The following is a 16,364-nucleotide window of genomic DNA, read 5'->3' as shown; positions in this document are numbered from 1 at the left end:
CAATGGACATGAGTTTGAGCAAGCTCTAGGAGATGGCGTTGGACAGGGAAGCCTGGCATGCTGCAGTCCATGGGGTCATAAAGAGTTGGACACAACTGAGCAACTGAACTGAACTGAATGTATCTCTCATTGTCCATTTGATGCTTTGTGGTTTGAAATGTATTTTATCTGATATAAAAGTTGTTATAAGCTATAGCGAATTTGCTTTTTATGTTTACCTTTTCTTCTACTCTTCAGTTGTATCTCTTACAAACATAGTTGTACTTTTTTAACACATTTGGGAAGCAACTGTCTTTAAATTGAACAACTTAATCCACTAATATCTAGTGTGATTACTGGTATTTATTTATTCTTGGGTTTTTCAGGTAGTGCTAGTGGTAAAGAATCTGTCTGTCAATGCAGGAGACACGAGAGATGTGAGTTTGATCCTTGGGTTGGGGAAGATCCCCTAGGGTAGGAAATGGCAACCCACTCCAGTATTCTCACCTGGAGAATCCCCATGGACACAGGAGCCTGGTGGGCTACAGTCCAAGGAGTCGCAAAGAGTCAGACATGTCTGAGCATCCAAGCACACACACAGCACATGAGGTAGCAGGTCAATAGCCATTAACAAAACACCATCACTTGGGGCCTCAAGTTCCCTAAAATATCTTCATATACAATATTCAGAATAGAACGTTCATGGAGAAAACCAGAAATCAAATGATCAAAACCAAGGGGAAAGAAATATGTATATATTATTAATAAATCCACTGACATTATTAGATAGGTTTAAGAATAACTTTAAATAATATGTTCAAGGGAATAGTTTATGAGATGGAAATCTTCAGCCGATAAGTGAAATCTATACAAAAATAGAAATTTGTAAACAAAAATGCAATTGTTGAAACTAGATGAGTTTAACAACAGATTAGACACAGTGGAAGAGATGATTCTGAACTGGAAGTTAGGTTAGAAGAAAATAGAAGCAGAGGGAGTGGATTTTCCCAAGAAAATGAGAAATAACTTTCAAACCACTGCAAGAACAACACATCAACAAAATGGAACCAATTAACATAGTCATAAAGACAGGTAAAAGGAAAGAGTAGAAATTAACAGAAGATATTTACGTAGCACTTACATGACTTGCACTCTCCTACCTTCATATAGATTAATGGAATGAGGTGAGTAAGTGTTAGTTGCTCAGTCGTGTCCGACTCTCTGCGACCCCATGGACTGCAGCCCACCAGACTCCTCTGTCCATGAGATTTTCTAGGCAAGGATACTGGAGGGGGTTGGGTACCATTATTGAGCCATTGCACAGGGAAGTTGAGGCACAAGTTTTGCATCCAAGGTTACCTGGTTAGTAAAAGCAGCAGAGCAAGGATGAAAGCAAAGGAAATTATACTAGCTCTAAAATGAGAAACTAGAACAGATTATGTAATATAGTAAGAATATATAAATGGTGCTCAGTCACTCAGTCATGTCCGACCCTTTGCAACTTCATGGACTTGAGCCCATCGGGCTCCTCTGTCCACAGAATTTTTCAGGTAAGAGTACTGGAGTGGGTTGCCATTTCCTAATCCAGGGCATCTTTCCCAACCCATCACTTGTTTCCTGCATGGGCAGGGTGTTTCTTTACCACTGGCGTCACCTGGGAAGCTGATACATTGTGTGTGCGTGCGAATTAAGTTGCTTCAGTCATGTCTGTTTGCAACCCCATCATACCAATCATCAAATACCTGAAAAGGAAAACCACTTCCTGTCTTTCGGGGATCTTCACCCCTCAGAAAAAGTCTTTTCTGTTTTGGCAGCTATCTGGTGTCTTCAGATTTTTAAAATATTTTTATACACATTTTCTGGTGGTTCAAAACCATAATAGTTTTATAATTTGCTTCATAAACTCAACATATGAACATATTTTTCCTGTTATCAACCTTTTTTTATACATTTAATAGTGGCATAGCTGTTCATTATATGAATGAACTGTAGTTTAATTCCTTTTGTAACACATTTAGATACTGTATTTCATCAATTCAAACCTGTAACCTGCATAGTTTAATGTGTCTGTGTTAAAGGAAACAATGTCATATTTTATAGCTGCTGGTGTCTTAAGAGTCCCTGATGGGTCTGAACACTGCCTATCTGAAAGTACACCACAGCCAGTCGTCTGGGGGCAGGGGTGATTCTGGTCCCAGATGTCCACCTCTGTCCTGGAAGGGGCAGGATCGAGAGACTCCCTTCTCCAGGAAGCACCCCTTGAGCCAAGATCCTCTGGAACACCGCTGGTCACATTCCAGGACGACAAGGGCCAAACTTTTGGACCTGGCTGAGATGGGAGCTCAGGTCTGACCTCACCTGTCAACTAAGAGACTTAGTCTGTGATGTGGCAGCTCCATTCTGGGGCGCTCTTTCCCTCTCTCCCATTGATTTTGACAATGTTTTGTCAGTGTTCTCTTTTCTCAAATAATTAAAAAATATTATTTCGGCTGCTTCAGGTCTTAGTTGTGGCGCATCTTCTTTGCATCACTCGGGAGCTTTCCTGGCACCTCATGCAGGCTCATATCCAATAGGATCTTAAGTTTCCCCAACCCAGCAATCAGCATTGCCTGCATTGCAAGGCAGACTCTTAACCACTGGACCACCAGGGAAGTCCCAAAAAGTGAATTTTTAAGAGTCAAAAACGGTTAGATTAAGGTCCATGAAAACTTGGCTTTACGGTCTTTCGATATTGACAGGAAATGCGCTAAACCCAATGGGCTAGATCACTGTCTCCCCAGGTGCTCAGCTTCCACTGGCCAGGCTCAGAAGGACCCTGAAGAGGGCTGGACAAGGGGAGAGGAAGGAGCCACACACATTCAGGGAGCACAGATCGCAAAGTGGGTGGAACTAGAGACTTTCCACCACCCCGAGGCCCTCTTAGAAAGGCCTCTTGATGCCTCTGTTCACCCGAAGCTCAGGGTGGAGGCAGCGGACTTTGGAGCCTGCGTGGCCTTGCTGAATGAACACACCATATGTCCTTTGTGGACGGAGCTGCCAGGTGGGTCGGCCTGGTAGGCATTCTTCCTCACTCCCACTTCCTCATGACCTGACCTTCGGCTCCTCAGTGGAGGTTAGCTGGCTTTTCCTAGTAGCGTTGGGTCCCTTCCAGAGCAGCTCTTTCACTCAGGTCTCCTGGGGCCACTGTGGAGGTGGTTCTCCTGGCTGGCTTTATTTTCCTTGTTTCCTTCTGAGAAAGGCACGCACTATACGGGAGTCAGTGAGTGCAATGGGGTTTGGCTGGTGGAGCTGCGGTAGGTGAGTGGCCAGTTTGGGAGACGGGGACTGAAGAGGTGAACCGGCCATTCTCAGGCTACAAGATCGGGTGTCAGGCCTCATGGCTTGGATCTCTGTGCACCCTTGGGGGTCCCAGTGCGCCCCCTCGGGGTCCCCGCGCGCCTTCCAGCGGCTCCCCGGGCCCTCGCGGCCCCGGGCACCTCTGAGTCCCAGCGCCCCCTGCCCCACAGCTTACCCCACGCCACCCCAGCTGCCCTATGCACCGCCCCTGACCTCGACCCTAGCTGCTCTGTGCGCTCCCCGAGTCGCAGCGCACCCCTACTCCTCCAGCGGCCCCAGGCCTCGCTGCCCGGAGCACCCCCGAAGGCCAGACGCCTGACCGCGCAGGACCCGCCCGGTGACGCATTTCCAACAGCCAGGAACCCTGGTCGGCCGGGCACGCGCCCGACGGCCGGGAGCGCGCCTCGTGCACGCGCGACTGCCACGTGACCCTCGCCGGCCAACCTGCGCGCAGGGATTTGGGGGCAAAGCGCGGCCCCGCGAGCAGTTGCGGCGGGAGAGCGGCGGGCCGAGAGCGTGAGTCGCTCGCCTGGGGCTGCCTGCCGTCCCGCTGCCCTCCGAGCGCAGCCATGTCCGAGGAGAAGCCCAAGGTAAGGGCCGGCGGGTGGGGGTCGGGCCGGACTCAGCCCCCACGCCCGCGCCGCCCCCGCGCCCGCGCTCGGGGCCCCGCCGCCCTCCGCCGCCGGCCGCTGGGACCCGTGCCGAGCCGCGCCGCTGGGCCTCCCCTCCCCCCTTCTCCCTTCACCCCTCCCCCACGCCGCCGTGCCCCGCTCGGTTCCCCTCCCCCCGCCCGGTCTCGCGCCCCGCCCTCCTTCCAGGCCCCGCCCCTACCCAGACCCCGCCCCTTCCAGGCACCGCCCCTACCCAGACTCCGCCCTCGCGTTCCGACTCCGCCCAGCTTCTGCGTCCACTGTTCGAACTCCACCCCTCGGCTCCAACCCGGCCCGCCGTGCGGGGAGCCCCGCCCCGTTGGCCCGAGTCTGGTAGAGCCAGAGCTTCTAGTCTGGAGCCTCTTCATCCGCCAACATCGCCCGCGTCCCCAAACCCTGTCTGGGGCCGTTCCTTCCCAAGACCTCTTCCTTCGCCAGGTCCCTCCCTAACTATGCCCCTCACGGGGACCGGCCAGCCTGGGCTCTACTGCCCCGCGTGCGCGTGGTCCCCTCCTTAGTCCTCGGTCCCCTCCTTAGTCCTCGCTGCGGAGCGCCGAGAGGGCGCAGGCTGGGCAGGGGCTCCGAGAGGCCTGACTTGTCTGGGTCCACTGCGGCCCCTTGGGTGTGCGCCCATCCCGCGTCGCCGCTGCCGAGTGTGCGCTCTGCAGTCTGGTGCCCTGGCCGGCAGTCCTCGCGAAGGTCCGCGGTCATGAACATTAGTCTTGGAAATGGGTTTCTGGAGCTTTTCGTCTGCACTCTTGCTCTGCGCGCAGCCTCTTACCCCGCTGCTGTTGCTTGGAGATCGCACCCTAGTGCGTACGGGAGGCAGAGCCGGGCTGGGTGCGCCTGCACGGAGCCCCTGGACGGGATCCCACGGTGGGGCCCCGATGGATGCGGCCCTTTCCGCCCTGGAGCCTCCTCGGAGCTGCCTTTGCTTTTCCGGTGGGGGTGGGAGCAGATGTAACTGCCTTTCCTTATGCTCTCTAGGTGGTCTCCTCTTCCTGAGTTTAAATGCAGTGAGATAGTGAAATACGCCCAATACTGATCCTTTGGGTAAAAACGACTTATGAAAATTTAAAAATTTTATACATCAAAAGACACTGATAAAAGAACGGTAAAAATGCAACCACAGAAAAGAGATGATATCTTCAAACCACTATCAACTCAAGGAAACCCACAGAAGACTGCCAATAAGAAAGTAATTTGGGGTGTTAGGAATTGTGATTTGGGAGACACAGATTTGGGTAAACCAAAGAGCTTTCTGGGTAAGAGAAAGAATCAGGGGCTTACAAAGGCAAGAGCCACAAGGCTGAACTCTGACATAAAAGAAATGTGTGTCCCGAAGGGGTGGCTGTCACGCGTTGTTTCAGGGTCAGGGTCCCACAGGCGTCTCGAGTTTTGGGCAGGTATCCTGGATGCTTCGTCAGGATAGGATGTGGTCACAGGTCAAACTCCATCCTGGTTGAGATGAGCGTGAGTCCCGTCCTCAGTGGTCTCTGGGTTCTGTCTGAGGGGCTCTCTGAGCAACACCGACTCCCTTTTGATTTTCCTTCTACATTGCATATCTCGTAAAGGATCAATATTTAGACTATATAGAGAACTCCTAAAACTCAACAAGAAAATAACTGACCTCATTAAAATAATGATCAAAAAAACCTGAATAGACATTTCTCCAGAGAAGACATACAAATAGCCAAGAAGCTCATGGAATGATGCTTGATATCACTGATCAGGGGAATGCAAACAGAACTACGACGAGATGCTGCCTGATGCCCATTAGGATGGCTCCTTTAAAAATCAAAACAGAGAGCAGCAAGTGCTGGAGAGGGTGCGGAGAAGTTGGAATTGTTGGTGGGAATGTCAAATGATGCAGCTGCCATGGAAGAGAGAATGGAAGTTCCTCAAAGAATTAAAAGCAGAATTTCCATATGATCCAGCAGCTCTACTGCTGGGTGAAAGTGTTACTGGCTCAGTGATGTCCAGCTCTGTGGACCCACAGACTATAGCCCGCCAGGCTCCTCGTCCATGGAATTCTCCAGGCAAGAATAACTGGAGTGGGAGCCATTTCCATTTCCAGGGGATCTTCCCAACCCAGGAACTGAACCCAGGTCTTCTGCATTGCAGGCAGATTCTTTACCACCTGAGCCACCAGGCAGGCCTGGTCTATTCAGGCTTAAAAAGGAAGGAAATCTCGACCCTTGCTACATCAGGGATGAACCTGGAAGACATTATTATGCTGATTGATGTAAGGCAGTCACAAGAGGACATATACCGAAATTCCACTTAGAGGAGGTCCCTAGAGGAGTCAGATTCATGGAAGCGGAAGAATGGTGGTTGCCAGTGGCTGGGGGAGGACGAGTGAGGGTTTAATGGGGACAGAGTTTCAGTTTTATAAGATGAAAAGAGTTGTAGAGATGGATGGTGGCGGTGGTTGTATTTTATACTATAAATTGTACACTTAAAAATGGCTGAGGTGGTAAATTTTATGTGTATTTTAACACAGTGAATAAGCAGCAAAGAAATAAAAGAATAAATGGATAGGAAATCATATCTGTAAATGCAAGGAGGTACCCTGGATTGGATTCTGGAACAGAAAAATGGTATTAGTGGAGAAAAATTGTGAAATACAAAACAGAAAGAGTATTAGTGGAAAAACTGGTGAAATACGAAAAAGCTTGCAGTTCTGTCGCTAGCGGTGTGCTAGCGTTGCGTTCTTGGGCAGGAGGCACACTGTAGCGCGTGAGATGCTAACACCAAGGAGACCCAGTGGGGCGTGTAGGAGCACTCTGCCTCTGCGTGGCAACTTTTTTGGAAATGTGGGATTTTTAAAAAATAAAACCTTTATTTGAAAAGATGAAAAAGCAAAAGCATCCTTGGTTTCTGGGGAGTGGTGAGGTGCTGATTTTGGGACCCCCCAGCTTCATCAGATGGGGGCTTGTTGCTAGAGTCTTGCCTACTGGGACCACTTCTCAGAGCCAATCTGAGCTCCCCTACTCTGGCTCCAGGGGCCTCCTTTCCTTTCTCCTCCATGTGGCGGGGAGCAGGTCCCAGGGCTTGGACAGGGGAGCAGTGGGGAAGGAGAGCCCCAGGAAGAGGAGAACTTGGCTGGGACAGCACACAAACCCACTTTGGGCTCCATCCAGACTATGCAGATTGACTTAGGTCAGCTTCATCATTTTGTGAAAAAGCAGAGACTCCTCTTTTCCCCAGCAGTGTGCTCTCAGAACACCAGCTTCTTGCATCAACTTCCAGTAGTTTCCAAGGACCAGAGACCTTGTTGATTGCTCAGCAGCTTGGAGCGTCCCATGGGTCATGTCAGGATGGGATAGGGCGGTGACCCCATTCAGGTGGGACTGGCGACCCAGGACACACTTGAAAGTGGCCCTCCCTGGGAGGCAAGCGGGGAAGCCACGGGCAGTCTGGACCCTGAGCCACTGCGCAGCCTGCTGTTCTGGCCAGAAACGTCTCTGGTATCTGACTCACCCTCACACTTGAGTATAAGTCACTTGTGCTCCACTCTAAGAGCAACCTTACAACAAAGCCGGGTCTTCTCTCTCTTGTTTTCTGGTGTTACGCAGACTTTTTTCCCCTTAAGCCGACGTTTGTGACAAACGCGAGGTTGGCAGGGCATCTGCCTGACTCAGCAAATAGAAGTTACAAGTCAGTTCGGTATAGGAATATGACAGACACACCAGTGACTGAATTGCTGGGGTCGTTTAGGAAGCAGTGGTGGTTGTGGGGCGACAGGTGGAGGCCCAGATGCATGTCTCTTTGCAGGAGGGAGTGAAGACGGAGAACGACCACATCAACCTGAAGGTGGCCGGGCAGGACGGCTCCGTGGTCCAGTTCAAGATCAAGAGACACACACCGCTCAGCAAGCTGATGAAGGCCTACTGCGAGCGCCAGGTGTGGGGAGGGGTGGTGGAATGTGCGTGCAGGGGCCTGTGTGTGTGCTCATGTGTGGCCAGGCTGGCCGGGCTTCCCCGGGCGGGGCAGCTGTCTGGTGCTGTTGGAATCTGAGCAGTGGGTTCTCACGGATTCCATCCCTCCTCCTCCATGTCTGTGGAGACACTGCCCTGGCAGTTTGCTCCAGACACACTTAATCAGTTCAGTTCAGTTCAGTCGCTCAGTCGTGTCTGACTCTCTGTGACCCCATGAAACGCAGCACGCCAGGCCTTCCTGTCCATCACTAATTCCCGGAGTCCACCCAAACCTATGTCCATTGAGTCGGTGATACCATCCAACCATCTCATCCTCTGTCCCCTTCTCCTCCTACCTTCAATCTTTTCCAGCATCAGGGTCTTTTCAAATGAGTCAGCTCTTCGCATCAGGTGGCCAAAATACTGGAGCTTCAGATTCGTCAGTCCTTCCAGTGAACACCCAGGACTGATTTCCTTTAGGATGGACTGGTTGGATCTCCTTGCAGTCCAAGGGACTCTCAAGAGTCTTCTCCAACACCACAGTTCAAAAGCATCGATTCTTCGGTGCTCAGCTTTCCTTATTGTCCAATTCTCACATCCATCACTTCCCTTTATTTACTGCTTTACAAGACAAAGCCACCTCACTGGCGCCCTCCCATGGTGATCAGAGACAGTGACACCCAGCGCGCGCGCTGTGTGTGTGTGGGGGGAGGGGTGTGTGTGGGGGGTGTGTGTTTGTGGGTGTGTGTGTGGGGGGGTGGGTGGTGTGGGGGGGGTGGGGTGTGTGTATGTGGGTGTGTGTGTGGGGTGTGTGTGTGGGTGGTGTGGGGTGTGTGTATGTGAGTGTGTGGGGGGTGTGTGTGTGGGTGGGTGGTGTGGGGTGTGTGTGTGTGGTGTGTGTATGTGAGTGTGTGTGTGTGTGGTGTGTGTGGGTGGGTGGTGTGGGGTGTGTGTGGGGGGGGGTATGTGTAGGGGGGTGTGTAGGGGGGTGTGTGTGTGGGTGGTGTGGGGTGTGTGTGTATGTGTGTGTGTGTGTGGGGTGTGTGTGGGTGGTGTGGGGTGTGTGTGTGGGGTGTGTGTGTGTGTGGGGCATGTGTATGTGTGTATGTGGGGGTGTGTGTGGGGTGTGTGTGTGGTGTGGGGTGGGTGTGGGGGGTGTGGGGTGTGTGTATGTGGGTGTGTGTATGTAGGTGTGTGTGTGGGGGGGTGTGTGTGTGTGGGGGTGTGTGTATGTGGTGGGGGTGTGTGTGTCAGACTGTGCCCTGGGGCCCCTGGTGCTCTCCACAGGAGCCAGTCCTCTGGGGGGGATTCAGAAATCCTTGACCTTAGTTTCCACCCTTAGCTTTGATAACCCTTGCCTTGTCCTGTTTGTTGTTACTATTAAAAACACCTAAAAAAGCTCCGTGCCTTCCTCTTTTTCTCCCCTCTTTTCAGGCTTTGCTCTTCAGAGGAGGTCACTGTCAATTCCAGCTTTTTTTTTTTTTTTTCACTTCTTCTTGGTAAATATACTTGTGCTTCTGTTTCGTAAATTTTGGATTTTGGAGACTATTTTTACCTGTGAAAGGTGGGACTTCTGCTCTGACCCATGGTCCACACAGCCAGCCTCTGCCCCCGCACACAGCCCCCTCCCTGCACCCAGCCTGCTCTGGAATCTGCTGCTTTTGTGACCAGGCAGCCACCCCAGCCACATAGCAGGTTGTGCTTATTGCTGGCTCTTGTCTGAGTCCTGTTGTTGTTGGTCTGGTGGTGGCTGTGCGTGTCAATTTCAGGGTGTCCCGTCGTGACTCTATGCCCTGCATTTCCTGCTGTGCTGCACTGTCTCCCACCCGGGCCCCTCCCTCCTGCCCCACCTGGGCTGCTTCTCTGCGGTCCTCCCAGAGCCTCCCGGGAATCCTGCCCACGTCCTTGGCCCCCGTCCTGGACTAATCTTTCTGGACTAATCTTCTTCCCGTCTTGATAAAGCATATCTTCCAGTATCTTGCTCGGAAAGCATATGAAGAATACTGCTTCTCTGAACGTGATTTGCTTTATAAACCTTCACACTTGAGTAATTTGACTGCACGTAAATTTCTAAGTTGAAATTCATTTTCCTCTTTTGGAGTTCCTGCATCATACTCTTCTAGTTTCCCCCATTTGTGTGTAAAGTTCAGTGACGCTCTGATTCTTGGTCCTTTGTTGTAATGTGGTTTATCTCTGCTAGCTTTCAGGACTTTATTCTTGGGCTTTTAGGTAGGCATTTTTGTCTTAGACTCTTCCGGGCACGTTCTTGGCCTTTTGGTCTAGAAGCTCAGTTCAGTTCAGGAACTGGACCTTCTGTCAGTCAGAGACAGTTTGTGTCCCTCTCCAGTGGGATTCCATCCGATTTAGTCATCTGTGCCAGGTGTGTGCATCTGGGTCATTTCCTCCAGCTGTGCATGGGGTTTGTCGCTGTTGGTCTCCTTTCAGGGAGGTTTTCTCGACTTTGTGTTCCCACTTTTTATGGGTGGTCTTGTGTCTGTCATGATTTCCGATTTTCAAAAGTCCTTGTTCTTCACTGTTTTTTGTGGCTCCCTTTTCTGGGGGGGACTCTGTTGTTTTCTAGCTGCTTCAGAGCTTCAGGCCCACTGGTGAGACTTTGTAGTCAACTGGGTCATAAACCTGTGTATTCACAAGTCTGGTGTTTTGATGAATGTGTGATTCTTTTTGAACTAATGTGTTAGCAGGAAATACTTACACAGTGATAACTGCTTTTCTTTTCAGGGCTTGTCAATGAGACAGATTCGATTCAGGTTTGATGGACAACCAATTAATGAAACAGACACCCCAGCACAGGTAGGAACCCAGCAGGTCGGCACTCAAGGGCTACTCCGACCTGTGTGTGGCAGCTGCCAGCAGGAACGCTCACGTTTGAGAGTTACTGATCGCTGTTCATATGGAACACTGTACATTTTCTTTCCTTTTTTTTTTTCCGTAGCCTGCTGCATGGCTTATAGTTCCTGACTAGGGATTGAACTAATGCCCCTGCAGTGGAAGCGCAGAATCCTAGCCACTGGATGGCCAGTGAATTCCCCTTACATTTTCTTAACGGCTTAGATTATTAGATTTTGTAATTTTGAGGTTTAGTTTTCAAATGAGAAAAATGTACTTTGTCAGCCTCATCTGTGTTGAGAGAAGGAGCAGGGGGGCTGGGTTCTAGCTGAGGTGGTCCAGGGTCACGGCCGAGGCCCAGCGTCCTCACCCCCGACCCCCACCCCCACCCCTACTCCAGTTGAGCTGGGCAGATATGATCACCACCGCATGTTGTCGGGACACTGGCCCTGCAGCGTTAGTCTGCAGCTACATTCCCGCCTCCATCTCCTGCCCTCTGAGCACTGACGCCAAGGGGCATGAGTGGAGAGGGGTGCAGCGTGCTCCGTTTCCTCCAGCATCAGTCACCACGTGCAGCTCTGTCAGGTCCGCTCGTCGCTCCTCATGGAGGGAGAGCCTGGGGTCCAGGCTGCATCCCTGTCACTTGTCAGCCAGACGACTGTGGAGTTGAGTGTGGGGAGAATCAGCCAGGCTTCAGTGTGAAATGGCTGCTCTGTAGAGGTTTCATCTCTGCTCCTGTGGGGAGCCGCATGCCCCTTACACAGAGGGAGGGGGCAGCCATGGGCTCCCCCAGCCTCTGCGCTGATGCGCGTGCTGGGTCATGTCTGCAACAGTAGTCCTCCCCCTGCCCTCCCACCCCCCTCAGGGGTACTGCTCTTGATTTCTGAGCAGGATGCTACTCGACGGGATGGGGAGGCCAGTAGGGACCCCTTTCTTTGGGACGGAGTTGGCTTTGGCAGCACCCGTGTGGACTCCACTCCTCACCTCTGAGGTCCCCAGGATTCTGGTCACTCCTAGCTGAAATCTGATTTTGTATACTTCTCAGTAAAACTTGAGACACTTTGCTTTTAACGGGACTTAGTTTCTCTGCCAGTCAAGGCCCTAGTGTTGTGGATTCTTTAGGAGAACTTGGGGAAGAAGTGAGCTAACTGGAAAGCCAGAGCTGAGTCTCTGTTCTCATGTGCCGACTTGAGGGTGGGCTCAGGTGCGTGGGGGCGGGTCCCCCCCCAGCATAAGAAAACACTGACACGCCTTCTGTGCCTGCAGCTGGAGATGGAAGACGAGGACACCATCGACGTGTTCCAGCAGCAGACGGGGGGCTCCAGGGTGGCCAGCTGCCTCTCGGGGAGCGACCTCTAGAGCCCCCATCCCCTTGTGGCACTGTGCTGTGTTTGCTATTGAACAGTGGACGTGTGGCCAAGCCCATCAGCAGGGAGGCTCGGACACCGAGGACATTCCCCAGAAGGACTTTGCTCTGATGCACTTGAGTGCCACCTAGGCCCATCACCTGGTACCTGTGTTTGGGTAAAATGCGTGGTGAGGGACTTGGGCTCTGTTTTTACTTTTTTGTTTTTTCTCCCTCCTATGACATTTTCTCCAAGCTTGTGGCCTGAATGCCTGCTTTCTGTCTAGATGGGGATCTCACTCCAGGTGTTGACCCTCCTCATTCCAATCATGGAGAGAGCGTCACTACTCTGGGGGTGCTTCTGTGGGGCGAGTTTTGGGGTCATGGTTGGTATGGGAGATACACTTTCACTTACTATTTCTTGCGGGCACAGGTTTTTTTAATGCTAAATATTAAAAACGTAAGCTTTGCCAGAGCATAGTAAAGTTGAAGGGAAAATACTGGAATGTTTCTTATAAGGTAAGAAGTTTGTCAGTAACAGCCCCGGGCGGGGTCTGGGGCCCTGGACCCATTGCCACCAACTGCCGGTGACGCTGCTTGGACACAACAAAAATGGGCTTTTCCCCATTTCTTAACAGAGAAGAAAGTAAGTCCCACACGTCTGCTGTGGTCACAGTGCCAGGGCCTCAGATTTCCTCCAGTATTTGCTTCTGATGAGTAACAATGGTCTGTATGTAAACAAGGAAGATAGAATATTGCTGATTTTGCTGGTATGTTTTTGTGTAAAAGAGCTGCTTCAGAGTGTGGCTACAAGTGAGAGATGCCCCCGGGTTCTCCCCGAGGACCGTGCTCTGCTCCCCAAGTTGGTATGGAGCTTACGTTACGTGTGATTTCAGTTCTGTGCATTTTGGGGTCTGTTTTGGTTAACCTCTAATGATTGTCCTGTTGCCCTTCCGTGTGGACTCACTCCTGTCTGATGTCCCGTGGCTGCCTGTTTTGGTCACCTGGGCAGGACAACCACCATCTCCTGCTCCCCTGAGACCTTGCTGGAGAAGTCTGCACTTCCTTTGTACCTTGCTGTTTGGGCACAGGCAGGGTGTGTGCGGCTCTGTTGTGTTTATCCCCCAATTTGTACATTATTTGTTGTCCTTTACTACTGTCAACAGTAAATATAGTTTGGTATTCTGTCTCTCGGCTCCTATTCTATACTGCATTTGGAGATTGGACATCCTGTCACGTTCAGTATTTGCCGTGACTCTTCAGCAAGACCACTCCGACTTCCATCTGAAGGCTGGCTCACCTCCCATACCCCTGCAGGCTGTGACATCCCTGCCGAACCCTCCTCCCTCTCTTGGGCTCCTGGAGGGGTTGCCATCTCTGGGCTTCTTGATATTTTTCGTGTTTGAATGTGAGACTGTCTTCCTTTGTGCAGTGCAGCTGACAACTTACTCCATCTGTTTTGAAATGGAAGTGAGTTGACACTGTTTTGGAAACGTCTGTGTTGCACTGTGATACTGTATCAGGGTGGTTGGGGAGGTGAGCACAGGCTGAAAGCTCAGGGGCAGCGAGCACGTGACTTGCTTACGGCAGCAGCAGGCAGAGCATGGCCCAGAGAAGGTGTGTGTGTGGGGGGTTTGTGGAGCCCAGGAAAGCAGGCCCTGCGCTCGTGGGGTCACATGTCGGTTTCTGGGGAGCCCTAGTGCAGTGCTGCCTGAGTCCTACCCCCAGCATCTGCGTGACAAGCAGGCAGTGTCCTGGAGTTTGTCTTTTTATCTTAGAAATGTGTGCAGATGGTGTATTTAGAATAACAGATCTACTGATATATTAAAATATTGTTATGTAAAATCAGCTCCTAGAATCACTGGGTTAAACTGATGCTTCAGTAGGAGACAGGCTCGTCTTTACTGATTCTATTACAGGTGCCCTGGGTCCCAGCTGGCACTTTCCCAGTTTCAATACCAAAACCCCACACCCCAGGACCCATTGGCCCCAGGCACATGGGTGGTGCCGGCTTGGCTGGGGTGCACAGGTGGGAGTGTACCCATTAATCTCAGCTGCTCCATGACACAGCTTTTATGGAAAGAATCTGCAAAAAGCAGACCCTTTTTATACCTCAGAACTTCAATTCCCAAAGAAACTAGTTCATTCCGAACTTGCTGGTCTGTCCAGTGGTTGAAAGCCTGTAAGTATCACATACCGGGTGCTCAGAACCCTTCGGACACCAGGACCAGCTGACCTGAGCTGAGCATTGCCAGATTTAGCGAATAAAACACAGAATGCCTAGTCTCAACTTGAATCTCAGCAAGGATGCACGGAGGGGAGTGTAAGTATCCTTGAAGTGAGCCTGACCCACCAGCCACAGGGAGGTGAGACTTCCATTATGTTCAATTCAGTTCAGTTCAGTTCAGTCGCTCAGTTGTGTCTGACTCTGCGACCCCATGAATCGCAGCATGCCAGGCCTCCCTGTCCATCACCAACTCCCGGAGTTCACTCAGACTCCCGTCCATCGAGTCAGTGATGCCATCCTGCCATCTCATCCTCTGTCGTCCTCTTCTCCTCCTGCCCCCAATCCCTCCCAGCATCAGTCTTTTCCAATGAGTCACCTCTTCGCTTGAGATTGCCAGAGTACTGGAGTTTCAGCTTTAGCATCATTCCTTCCAAAAGAAATCCCAGGGCTGATCTCCTTGCAGTCCAAGGGACTCTGCAGAGTCTTCTCCACCACCACAGTTCAAACGCATCAATTCTTCAGCACTCAGCCTTCTTCACAGTCCAACTCTCACATCCATACGTGACCACAGGAAAAACCATAGCCTTGACTAGATGGAAGCACCTCATATTTTGGGTTTTTGTCACTTGATACTAATCCTGGTACACACTGCTGAACAAACTGAACACACACTGCTACAACAGAATGACCTCAAATACAGCAAGTGACAGACGTGGGTGCAGTTCAGAAAACACCCAGCATCTAATGGGTGCTGTTGTCTGAGCCACATGTTGATCATAGTACTTTTCATCACCTGCCCGTTCCAAGTAGAATTGTTTAGTTGCCCTCTGATCCCTGACCTGCATGGGGGGATGGCGTGTAAGCTGGATCACAGAGAAGGAAACTACTTGAATGCGAGATGGAAACCTCAGGAGTATTTGCAAACCCATTACTTTTTGGAACTGTTTAAAAGTAGTGTTTTCATATAAATCACCATGGTCACTTGAGAAGACAGTGTCAGGCTGAATTTTTGTTGATGCCTCTACTGCCATACATGCATCATTGTGAGGTTTATTTGCACGGTTTTATTCAACTCAATAGATGCTTACCACATCCAGGAACACAGGAGACAAAAACTCCCTGCCCTCATGGGACATGTTTCTGGGTAAAGAAGACAAATAATAAGTTGTATATATATTATACTAGAAAACTCCACAGGGCATAATGTAGAAAATTCTACACAACAGTATGTTGGAATAAGTGTTGTGAAGATAAAAACTTTTAGGAATGGGGTTCTAAGAATTACAATAGAGGAATAGATAGATCAATGGGCCAATCAGCGGTAGAACCACCATGAATAATAATGAAAAAAGGACTCATCCTAGTGACCTGATACACATTAGTCAGTGGAGAAGTCAGAGCAGCGGGAGTGGATGCTGGCTTCTTGAGGCAGAGGACTAGGTGAAGACCGAGGGGGCCGCTGCCTGGGGCGTGCGGGGCGTGGGGCGGTGGGCTGCGGTTGTGCGGGAAGCCCGTCCACCCTGGGGTGGGGGGGGTGTCTGGCTGCTGCTCTGCTCCCTCCTCGGTCTCCAAAGCTCCTCTGCAGGCCAAGTTGAACCCAGACTGACAGAGCATAAAACGGCCACAATCGCCAATCTAACTTTTTCAAACCTAAAACCGTGTGAGAGTCGTCACCGAGCACCAACCGCTCTCCGCGTGGATGTTCTCGCCTTAATTGCAGTTGCGCCTTAAAGTCACCGCCACTGAACTGCGCGGGTGACGTCGCAGGAGCCCCAACAGGGTCCCAGGTGCACCCCATAAACAATCTGAACGACACTCGCTCACACGGCCCGCGAGAGGCCGCCCTACCCAGCCGCCCTTCCATCCTCCCTCCGTGCCCACCCGCCCTTCCATCCGCCCTCCTCGGCATCTCCACCCTCCGTCCGCGTCCCCGCCGCCGAAACCCCGGAGGCCTCGAGGACGGAACAGGCGGTTCACACACATTCTGCTGGAGCCCGGGGCTCCGAAATCTTCTGCTAACTTTCCTATTGGAACCTGGATCCGCGGAGGCGGAGCTGACC

General features: G+C 51.3%; 1 protein-coding gene across 2 annotated transcripts; it reads left to right on the top strand.

Annotated features, from left to right (window-relative positions):
* Positions 1–3,781: 3,781 nt before the first annotated feature.
* On the top strand, positions 3,782–13,266 carry SUMO3 (small ubiquitin like modifier 3). 2 transcript variants are annotated; one of them, XM_027961105.2, is made up of 4 exons: positions 3,782–3,905; positions 7,743–7,871; positions 10,625–10,696; positions 11,999–13,266. In XM_027961105.2, the coding sequence occupies exons 1-4, from the start codon at positions 3,885–3,887 to the stop codon at positions 12,089–12,091; spliced, it is 315 nt and encodes a 104-aa protein (XP_027816906.1). In that variant the 5' UTR covers positions 3,782–3,884; the 3' UTR covers positions 12,092–13,266. The 2 variants fall into 2 exon arrangements, with proteins under 2 accessions (XP_027816906.1, XP_060262231.1); XM_060406248.1 differs by having other exon boundaries at positions 10,625–13,266.
* The last annotated feature ends 3,098 nt before the right edge of the window (positions 13,267–16,364 follow it).

This window comes from Ovis aries, chromosome 1 (genome assembly GCF_016772045.2).
Source record: "Ovis aries strain OAR_USU_Benz2616 breed Rambouillet chromosome 1, ARS-UI_Ramb_v3.0, whole genome shotgun sequence".
NCBI classification, from domain to species: Eukaryota; Metazoa; Chordata; class Mammalia; order Artiodactyla; family Bovidae; genus Ovis; species Ovis aries.
This window is presented reverse-complemented; position numbering and strand designations above follow the sequence as displayed.

Excerpts from the sequence above, each read along its gene's own strand:
- SUMO3 (XM_060406248.1), top strand. The coding sequence starts at position 3,885 with ATGTCCGAGGAGAAGCCCAAG. Across the intron at positions 3,906-7,742 it reads TGTCCGAGGAGAAGCCCAAG|GAGGGAGTGAAGACGGAGAA; the intron begins GTAAGGGCCGGC and ends GTCTCTTTGCAG. Across the intron at positions 7,872-10,624 it reads AGGCCTACTGCGAGCGCCAG|GGCTTGTCAATGAGACAGAT; the intron begins GTGTGGGGAGGG and ends TTTTCTTTTCAG.